Here is an 11,196-nt window from a genome sequence, read left to right as displayed (position 1 = left end):
AAATTTAATATACAGAAATAGAATGAAATTCATATGAAAAATATTAATCTTAATATTATTAAAATCACAGTGTGCTATATGTGTTAGTGTCATTTTATTTCCAGACATGTTTTTGAATAAAGTATACAACATGGAGGATTTGAGGTTCTCATAGCAGTAGTTATTCATTCATTCATTCATTTATTTCGTGTCCATGGATCATTATACATGATATAAGACATGTCATTCTTGTGTAGTTATGAAGAGTTCTGTGTATTCTGAAACATCAGCTGGCTTTCAACAGACCGCACAGCATTATACTGCAGAAGATAGAACTTTTCAAGTATACAACAGACTGTGCAGCATTTCTGACTGCCTGTGAATTCTATAAAAAGGCCTACAGAAAATGAAATATCTCTAACATTTGAATTTTTAACACAGGCCAGTGTGTTTTGTATGAGCTGCATAAAATTTGTACTGTACCATCTTGTACAATGAAAGAGTTAACACGAAATTAAATAACTGACTGTAAGTAAATAATCAAATCACCAGATTTGTTAACTAAATGTAATAAATATATGCCTATGTGAACCTTTTTGCAGTAGTATATTAGCAGCATTTTTAATAAATTGTCATATAGGTTTAACAAATTGTCAGTCATATCCCAGCAGCCCATGAGTCAATAGAATAGGATGAATATGATGCCAGACCTTAAAAAGCTGAGATCCCCTGCTCTCGAAGATGGCACGCGGAACAGTGTGGAAGTATTCTTCAGTACATTGTTGGTTTATGTGAAATTCAAATTGTGATTTATATTCGTTTCTCTGTCATAGAAGTTTAGGCATTGGATTGGATGGAAACTCTGAACTTTTACAGGCTTCATTTGAAGTCCCCTTGTGAATCAAGGCAATCTGATGCCACTTGCAATTTCGTTCAAGAAAAAGAATTTTCATCCGTCACTAGCATAAAAAACAACTATTATATATCCTTCGACTGCTATTTAAAAGGAGGTATTTTGTTGACACTATGAAGATTATACTTTGTAATTCAATATAAAGCGAGACAGAACCCTCATTTTGTTCGCCGAATTTCTAAAATATTTCTGCGGTGCGACAAGCCTGACACTTCGGATCCGTGGCAATTGAGTAAGGACCGTAAGGACTGTATGTACCCCACCACATACATGTTACACCGTTAGAAATCAGACAAAACGTACATTGTCGTCGTTCGGAATAACCTTAACCTGCGACAAATTAATGCTGACAAGCAGGTGCATAACATGGATGTACGACGAGCAGGCATAAAAGTGACCATGCCGCCTTGACCGCCTTGAACATGCAATACGTAAAATTAACGTTAGAACGCACATCGATTTAAGTGTACAACTCTTCGCGCGAATTACAAAAAATAAATTAATTTTAATGGCGAAACTAATAATGTTGGCATGGCATCATGTTAGTGAGGATTAAACACATTATTTTCTGAAATTTCGAGATATCATAATTGAAATGTAACGACACATTATCCGTGAGGGTCTCGAAAATTAATCTATAGTGTTGTTCACAAATTTCCTACGCTGCCGTGGAGTGTGTGTGTGGGCTAGTCTTGTGATGTGGTTGTTCAGAATGATTTTACATCCACATTTTGAAGTTTGTGGATCACAGAAATGAAGAGATCGTCTGTCGGATTCCTTGCACTTTAGCCATTTTTATGATGACTATGAAAACGATATATATTTTTTTATTATAATGAATTATTATTGGAGCAGCTGTTTTACGTTATGCATAGGTTATCCGTGCGTGTTTTTTACTGCCTGTTCGATATTTACATAAATCTGTAACCAGAGCCCGTAGGAATCCTGTAAATTTATGTAATTAATAAATATACCCCAGTGTTAAAACAGGTGTTTCAGAGCGAGGCTTCCCAATGAACCCAATCCCGTTTTCTTCCATATAACAGATGTGACATCTACTAACAAACAGATGCGATAATATTTAACCAGTGGTACTGATTAGGGACAAAAATTTCTGAGGTTTGTGATATTTAATTTCAAATTATAACATTATACATTGGCATATAAAGTAAGTGAACTGACAGATTGAATTGCATGTTTTGTTTCAGCATGTTTCATTTTGACACTATCTTAAATATTGCTGTCCATACCACTACTAATTTTGCCATTATTTCAGGTAAAGATCTTAAATATATTGATACAATGGATAATGGAATGCTGGAACATAGGTACAGAGCCCTTCGTAACCACTTGGATAAGTTGGGTTATCAGTACCCTTTGGCAGTAGAATCTCTTCCCTTGGTAGAAAGGCTTGTATCAGACCTTTTACACACTACAGAAAGGTTACGTCATTATAAGGAACTAGCACAGAAAAGTTTCGAGGTATGACAATCTTTCACATGTGGATAGAATTTAAGTGCTGTGAACACCTGTGGTCCTTATCATTGTATTAAAAATATATGTCAGTGTTATTATGATCTAAATAATGCAGTATTTCAAGATTTTATGTCAATGGTTAGGTGTCAAGCTGTCTTTGATTTCAGTTCAATTTTATACAATTTATTCATCCTTTGAGTCAAACTATTGACATAGGATACATCTTGTATACACACATACGCATCTGAAAGTAACATCAATATTTCAGCTGAGTTCCTTCATGCTAGCACTCCATACAGAAGAAATTCATAAAAATAAACCAACTCAAGTACCATATTCTGCTAATTTAACATAACATATCAACAGAGCAAAGTGTATATTGTAATAGGTAGGATCTCAGTTCTCTTTTAAACTGCCTCATTTTTTCCAAGTCCCTGATTTTATTTGGTAATTTATTGCATAATTTGATCTCCATATTCATTTTGGGGTATTTTGGGGTAACTCCTCGCATAGTATAAAAGTGTTTAGGATGCAGAAAAGGATAATTAGGATTATAACAAATACAACAAAGAGAACATCGTGTCGTAGTTTGTTTCAAGAATTGGATATCCTCCCCCTACAAGCTCAATATATATTGTCGATCTCTCTGTTTGTCATAGTAAATAAGAGATTGTTCACATTCAACTCACAAATGCATAATTGTAGTACCAGATCTATCTGTGATCTGCATTATCCGCAGACTAGTCTGACACAATTCCAAAAAGGAATATGTTACATGGGGGTAAAGATCTTTAATCATTTGCCACCAAAAATCAAATCTATGTCTAATGACTTGAAAAATTTTAAAATTCAGTTGACAACATTTTTATTGCAAAACTCTTTTTATACATGTGATGAATTCTTTAGTAACAAATATGCTTAGAAATAAGGATAATAACATAAACAATTTTAATATTGCATAATTTTATGTATAGTGATGTAAGACTGTAAATTTAACACATGTTTCTTTTTATACAGGTGATGAATTCTTTAGTAACAAATTTGCCTAGAAATAAGGATGATAGCATAAACAATTTTAATATTGCATAATTTTATGTATAGTGATGTAAGACTGTTTTTTTATATAAATTTAACACATTTTTTTATCTGTTTTAATGATTATAAACTGTACATATATATTTATATTTGTATTGTACTATATTAATTATATGACTGGTTCTATATCTATGTGTATGGATTTATGGAATATACAATGAATGAATGAATGAATGAATGAATTACACCTTTCTACAAAACTGAAGATGGAGGTTCAGGTTTTAGTGTGTATTATGATTACGAATTGGAGGAATCACTGTGGAAGCAGTAAACTTTACCTGTAGTTCCTTCAGCTTTCTCCTACTGCATTTGTTCAGTTGGTGAACCACATAATTACCCAAAAGTCTGTGTTTTTGTTAAAAGACAAAATTCAGTAGGAAGCCTGTGTAAAATAAAATTGTAATGTTATTTATGTGTAATCTCTGGTAATATATAGGGTATACCACAATATTATATAAACACCTGTGGAATTACTGCAGTGACTAAAATGTTTGTTTATACAAACTAATACAGGTAGATTCTAAAGGGTTCTGACAATGGTGTATAACACTCGGAATTACTGAGTTTTTAGACTTTGTCCATCATCCAGTATTCTACAAACTAGAGAACATTGTTTAAAAAACTGGATTTTTTTCTGTCTTCAGATGAGGGCAGAGACACCTGTTCTACTTGGTACCTTAGAAAGAGCTGGACCAATGCTTGGGGTGACCTTTTTCTAAAGGACCCCTCACCTGAGGACAGAAATGAATCCAGTTTCCAAAATGATGTGTTATATAGTTTTTTCAAATACTGGACAATGGACAAAGTCCAAATACCCAGTAATTCCAAAATTAATACATATTTTGTACTTGTATTTTAGGAATCCAGAATTCTTCAATTAGGAGTTGAACCATACAAGCTTGATAATGCCAAACTTGTTGAGGAATGCAATGATTTGCACTTGAAATTACTGCATCAGCAAGAAGATGCTGATAAGAATCAGAAAGGTTAGATGTCAACATACAGTACAGTCACCTCTGTGAAATAATTAAATGCTTGGGAATATATAGGAGTGTGAAGCTGTAAAAATGTGCATTTAAATCAACTTATTGGTAGCTGGTTAGGTATAAGATACCCTCCGTGTTTGATCTGAGATTCTCACAGCATTTACTATGAGTAAGATCTAAAAGTTCGTGAAGATGGTACACTGCTACAAGTATTATGTTTCTGGGCATTATCCATCATCCTGTCTATTTTCTAAAAAAAAACCATCCTGTTTATTTTTCAGAACACAACATTTCGGAGACTGGAGTCTGTCCCCATCCTCAGGTAAAACCTACTCAGTTGGGTCCAGTAGATAGAGTAGTCCCTATCTCCAGACAGAATCCAGTCTCCGAAACATATTTTGAAAAATAAACAGGACGGTTTTTTAGAAAATAGACAGGACAATGGATAATGTCCAAAAACATAATTCTTGTATTGACTATGAGCAGTACTATCTTCTGAAATGTGACATCTTGTAGTCTGGTAGAAGTCCACCGATGTTTCAGAGGACTGTGCTGGCTCCAGCTTCAGTGTTGAAGAATAAGCTAAGCTTGTCACCTGTTTCTGCTGGTTTCTTATTTGTTTACTCTTCATACTTCAAAATGGAGGAAATATGTTTCTCCCAAATGTCATGTTTTCTCCAGACTATGCTGCATTACATCCCAAAAGACCATAATTTTCTTAAAAGAGTCAACATTTTACATATTCTAACTCTTAAATTTTAAGTTAATTGGCAGTTTTGTAATTTTTTCAACAATGTATCAACAAACTTTTCTTGATTTCCCAAATCTTAATTCCCACATTTTACCTCATTTTATTTCCTGTCACAGTCATCAAATTCCCCAAAATGTATTATTTCTTATGTTTAAAAGAAGAATAAGTTCATTACGTTTTCATAGTAGCTAATCCATTACTTTCTTATGTTTAGATTTGAAACTTCAGATTCGTGAACTAAAAAGTGAAAATTCAGACCTTCAGTTCCTAAATTCACAGCGTCTAGCAAGAATTAAGACTTTAGAGCAGGAATCTGCCCAGAAGACTCGTAAGATTGTGCAGTTACAGGGAAAAGGTGTACACACTGTTAAGTCACCACCTGGTAAGAAATTTAACCCTTAGTTACAACTAAGCATGATAATAAATTATAATAGGTAGATGGATTATAAATAAATAATTAATAAATTTAATATATTAAATTATTAAATGAGGGTCAATCAAAAAGTTCCTGGAATGGTGGTATAGCACTCTAATGGTAGGACATATGGTAATGCTTACCTAATCACCTTCAAAGTAGGACCCTTGCGCGCATACACACATGCTCCATCGATCCTGCCGTTGTTGGAAGCAGCGGTGGAAGTCTTCTTTTGGAATCTTCCGGAGCTCAGCCATCCCATTCATTTTGATGTCCTCCATGGTTGCGAAACATCTCCCCTTGAGGCCCATTTTCAGAGTAGGGAACAGCCAAAAGTCACTCAGAGCAATATCCAGAGAGTACGGTTGTTGAGTGATGACAGAAATGTTTTCTCGGTGAGGAATTGCTGCACAACAAGCAATGTGTGGCTTGGTGCGTTATCGTGATGCAGAAACCACTGTCCCTGCCACTTGTCGCGCCGCTTCCTCCGAACCGCATCACGCAACCTCTACAAAACTTGCACATAGAAATGGCCAGTAACAGTACCAACTTCTTGCTCCAACTCCACGATGGTCGTTCTTCGGTCACATCGAATCAGTTGTCGCACTTTTCCAATCATTTCTTCGGCTCTGGATGTTGAAGGTGTCCCGCTGCACTGGTTATATTCTAACATCTCCTGCCCATTCTTAAGCCAGGAAAACCAGTCGTAAACTGCGGATTTCTTTAATGCAGTATCACCGTAAACTTGCTGCAGGGCTGATAGCGTCTCTGAAGCAGATTTTCCCAATTTGCACATGAACTTGATGTTTGCACACTGTTCGAACTGCGACATTGTACCGAATGACCAACACTCACATCTAATTCAAATGGAACAGTAACGACACTGCACACTGAAACCTGTCCAGACCTGTTGCGCCTGCGAGCAGACATGCTCAGAACCACCACTGTGCAGACTACAAATCCCACATTCTGTAGTGCTTAGGAAATGTATACAATGCCTAACTTTATACTTGCCTGTAACATATACATAGAACACAGAGTAATACCCTTGATATATAACAGTAGTTTTACTAATTTTTATCACCCATGTGTTGCACTATTATAGTGATGCATACATGGTTACAGCATGCTTGATGTCCAGTGTAGTTCATAGTTAGGTAGCATTTTGGTGTGTACAAGTATGTGTGCTGGGCAGGGAATGTAGCATGAATGTGGAAAACAAGGAATGCATATAGAATATTAGTGGGAAACCCAGAAGGAAAGAGACTACTGGAAAGACCAAGGCATGGGTGGGTGGTCAATATTCAAATGGATCTTAGAGAGACAGGATGGGATGGGATGGATTGGATTGATCTGGCTCAGGATAGGGACTAGTGGAGGGCTCTTGTGAACTCGGTAATGAAACTTTGGGTTCCATAAAATGTTGGGAAATTCTTGAGTAGCTGCAGAATTGGCATGCTCCTCAAGAAGGGCTCAGCTCCATGAGGAAGTACGTACAAGTATGTGTGCATGTATGTATGTATGTACACTTTGTGCCTAATTTATTAAACGTAATACTGAATTATATACAGAGGCTTGAAACATTTTGCTCAGGTCACAAGAAAAAGACTCTTTCTACGAAACCTCAAGCAACTTTTGAGTTAGACTCCCCATTAAAACTGGGAACATCTTGGCAAGAACAGTATAACAGTGTATCAACACAGGCAAAGAATCCTTATGTTGCAAATTTGTTGGAATTAGCAGATCAGCAAATTAGTAACTTAAATCGAGAGATAAACTTCCTGAAGGAGGAGAAAATTCAGCAGTCAGATGTCGTTGCCACGCTCAAGAATAAGGTATTTGTGGTCTATATCTTCTTATGTATGTGTTTGATTATCATGATTTTGTATTCATAATCAAGGTATTATGTAACAGGAAAATCGTTTTGTTTCCCTCCTAAGTTTTGTCTGTAAGAGAAAGATGTAGTTCTAAAAACAAAAATTCCAGGGGAGTCTGGAACACAGCTTGAAATAATAATGTACAAGAATCATGCTATGAAACTGTTCATGTTGCTTTACATAATGACAGATTTGCACTTTTAAACACAGTATTACATGATAAACAGCTGAGGAATATCACTTACTTAAAAATGTTGATGTTTCTACCTCAGATAGAAATACCAAAAATTAAACAAGCTATAAATTCTTCTATTTTCATTGAACATAAAACATTTAATAAAAATACTTTTAAATTTTCTTTTAATATATTTTTGTGAAGATAATATACTGTTATGTAAGTGAAATTGTCCTTTTTAAGGACAGCAATAACAGTAAGAGAATTTATTAGTTTGTAGTAGCTTTTTCCTGTGTTTATCCTCACAATCTTTTGAGAAGTGTCAGGATAGCACCCAGGCACTCAGAAAAGCACTGGGGCACTGCCCCAGATTTCCTTACCTTCACTGCAGCCCTGTTAATAAAGTATTGATTAAAATATTTAAAGATTATTGATACAGTCCAGCTGCTGTTCAAATGATGCTGTTATAAGATGTCTGTTGATTTAATGTTTCAGAGTTTTGTGTGTGAATTGTACTGAGAACACGAGTCCCTTTAGCTGTTGCTTGTACCACTCCAGTGTACTTTCCTGTACTTCCACCCTGTCATCTAACCATTATGTTTACATGAATATTGGTGGTTATAATTGTTGCTAACAATAGATGCTTTAGGATGTTTGATATAGGACAGAAAGGGCTGGAACAGAATATAGCAGCGGTGGCAAGCATAAAGCACCATCCTCGACTCCATCTGTGGGGCTCCTTTCTGTGGCCTTGGTATAGTAGGGGATTGATTGAATTTGTTTCACTGACTAATTGCAGAACTTTAACAGCCTTTGCAAACGTTTCAGAATTACTTCAATATAAATTACTCACATTTATTCATTTTTTGTTACATGTTGATATTTGAATTTTTCTATGTTTGATTTAAATAGACTGTATTCATGGAATGAAGTTCTATGTGTGTCATGTGGATTGTCAGTATTCGTCTCAATAAAATACTGTGACATATAGGCGTTTCTAGGAAACAAATTGGCAAACATGTTGCCACAGGGAGAAGATTCATGGACACCAGCCATTGCTAGGTGTTTAAGAAACATGTCCATGTGTATGGAAATGAAAAGGCATAGACTTGTGGAAACCAGACTGTTGCTGCAGAATCACCAGGGGTTCCCACAGCAGTGAATAAGCATATATATTATAGGAACTGTTGGAGGTGGTGATGTGTGTTCCATGCTTCCCAGAGTTACCAAGGGAGGACATGTGAGAGCAGTTGCAGAGGTCGGTAGTTGAGTTGAGTTGAGTTGAGTGCTCAGCTGCTGAGTGGTAAGCAGTGGGCAACGGAAACCGAAGATCTCCATCGCTAAGATTCATTACCAGGAAATGCCTAGTGAAAACTTTGCAGAGGGCTAGCCATTGTTGAGGACTGTTACCAAGCAATGACTACTGAAAGCAGACTTAAAATACTTAGTGTGGAGTGAATAGTAGTGTTGAAATCAGCCATATTGCTGTAGTTTTTTGTAGTTACAACCTATGAACGGTCAGTAAATCCAATCATCCAATCCAGGGCCCATTACTGTCGGTCACACGAACCCCGGATATATGGCAATACATATACATTGTTTTTGTATGTAGCTAGAGAATCGAGACAAAGAAATTCAGCGCCTCAGAGGCATGTTGGAGGGTGGTCGACCAATTGATGCTGTCAGAAAGGACTGCCAGTGCACTTGTAAGGACATGACCCATCAGCTCAATACTCTGTCTAATGAAATTAATATACTTGAACGAAAGAAGAGAGAACTGGAAGAACAAGTTGAAGGTGAGCATGAAACTACAAATTTACTAGAGGAAAGCAGATGAAGATGATAAGCGATTCATGGCACAGTCTGTTGAAACATAAGGAGTGTTTACAGGACCTTATAGTCTTGGGTTAAGATAATGAGCACTTGACCAGGGTGTCAAAATTTGATGTATGGTCAGGTCTGTGTGTGTGAAGTTTTCTGCCCACAGGCTGAAAACCTCTACCAAAGATAAAACTTTGGAATTGTGATAAGTACCTGACCTGCCTGTATTGTTCAGAGCCCACATTAATCTGTAGGTCCCTTCTGCCAACCACCAGTGTATCACTAGTGGTAACAGTCTGTCATATATGCTCCAACATCATGCACTTTGCACTTTTATGTCCAAAGCTAGAGGCCAGGTCAGTGCAGATCCTATCTGGTGGTACTATACAAATAATATACGAGGACTATTGACTTGAGTGGGTCGGCGGTTTGGGAAACATTTTGTTTTAGCAATGATAGTTCAAATTAAACCCATGTCCTCCTCTTAGACGGTGCACGTGGCAGCATAGTTGGTTGAGGCACTGTGCTACAAGCCAGGAGGTCACAGGTTCAATTCCTGTTGAGATCATTGGATTTTTCAATTGACCTAATCCTTCTAGCAGCACTATGGCCCTGGGGTCAACTTAGCCTCTAACAGAAAGTATTACCAGGAATTTTCCTGGGGGTAAAGGGCGGCCAGCATGTAAGGCTGACAACCTCACCACCATCTATGAGTCAGTTGTCTAGAAAATGTGGGACCCTTGATGTCTCACAAGCCTATGGGTCTTCACGGCCTGTTGCAGGGATAGCTTTATCATTTTTTGTTCACCTTTTACCTCCTCTTAGAAGGGAGATATAACAAACATTTGATATACTTAATAGTATCTTAATATTTTATTTCTAGACTTTGTTCATTGTCTGGTATTTTGAATAGAACGCAGTTCTTTGAAAACTGGATCTGTTTTCATCCTCATGTGAAAAGGTGTGATGATAGTCATTTGGGTTTGTTGGAAGGAGCTTTTTTCTCATTGGGCTACTGATTGGCCGATTGTACCTGCCCTGGGCGATTATTATGATGGAGAATTTGGTGCAATGAAGATTGGCAGAGGAAACCGAAGTACTCAGAGAAAACCTACCCCAGCGCCACTTTGTCCACCAAAAATCCCACTTGACCAGACCCGGGTTTGAACCCGGGCCACCGCAGTGGGAAGCCAGTGACTAACCACTTGGAAGGAGCTTACCTCAGTCACTGGACGCACTGTTTCATTTTCTAGTACTAGATGACGGATGAAGTCCAGAAGCCCAGTCATCATAAGTATAATATATCAGAACCAGAACGCTCTAGAATTGACTAATTGGTTTCTTATTCGTTAGTGATTTATTTTACTGATTTCAGAATCAGTTTCAAGTCAGCATGAGGCAATGACTCGAGCAGTTATGCTGGCCGATCGTAATAAGCAACTTGAAAAGGAGTTGCGTGATATGGATCAGGTGGCTCTGGCAGTTGAAGCTGAATGTAATTCAGCTGTTCAAGAGAACACAATGAGAGTATCAAAAATTCAGGTAAGAAAACAATTCTCTATGAAAAAACCCAATGTAAATTTGGAGGCAGAAGAAGTGTCAGGCACTAATGCTTGTGACAAAAATTTGGGAGGTGCAAAATTTGATTCATGACTCTTGTAACTGAGAGTTCCCCCACCCCCCTGGTTTTCTCGATCTCTCCAGGTAA

General features: G+C 37.0%; 1 protein-coding gene across 3 annotated transcripts in view; it reads left to right on the top strand.

Moving 5' to 3' along the window:
* Nucleotides 1–794: 794 nt before the first annotated feature.
* LOC111870844 (centrosomal protein of 135 kDa) overlaps nucleotides 795–11,196 on the top strand; it is a 55,025-nt gene continuing 44,623 nt past the window's right edge. Inside the window, exons 1-7 of one of the 3 annotated variants that reach the window (XM_033754025.1) lie at nucleotides 795–989; nucleotides 2,169–2,374; nucleotides 4,323–4,449; nucleotides 5,415–5,582; nucleotides 7,209–7,450; nucleotides 9,280–9,463; nucleotides 10,864–11,030. In XM_033754025.1, the coding sequence (XP_033609916.1) occupies nucleotides 833–989; nucleotides 2,169–2,374; nucleotides 4,323–4,449; nucleotides 5,415–5,582; nucleotides 7,209–7,450; nucleotides 9,280–9,463; nucleotides 10,864–11,030 (1,251 nt within the window). In that variant the 5' untranslated portion in view covers nucleotides 795–832. Of the gene's footprint in view, nucleotides 990–1,408; nucleotides 2,012–2,168; nucleotides 2,375–4,322; nucleotides 4,450–5,414; nucleotides 5,583–7,208; nucleotides 7,451–9,279; nucleotides 9,464–10,863; nucleotides 11,031–11,196 lie in introns of those variants that run through there. The other 2 variants (XM_023863428.2, XM_023863427.2) reach the window with 2 other exon arrangements.

This window comes from Cryptotermes secundus, unplaced genomic scaffold (assembly GCF_002891405.2).
Source record: "Cryptotermes secundus unplaced genomic scaffold, Csec_1.0 scaffold632, whole genome shotgun sequence".
In the NCBI taxonomy this organism is placed as follows: Eukaryota; Metazoa; Arthropoda; class Insecta; order Blattodea; family Kalotermitidae; genus Cryptotermes; species Cryptotermes secundus.
Note: the sequence above shows the minus strand (reverse complement) of the source record. Positions and strands in the feature narration are given on the sequence as shown.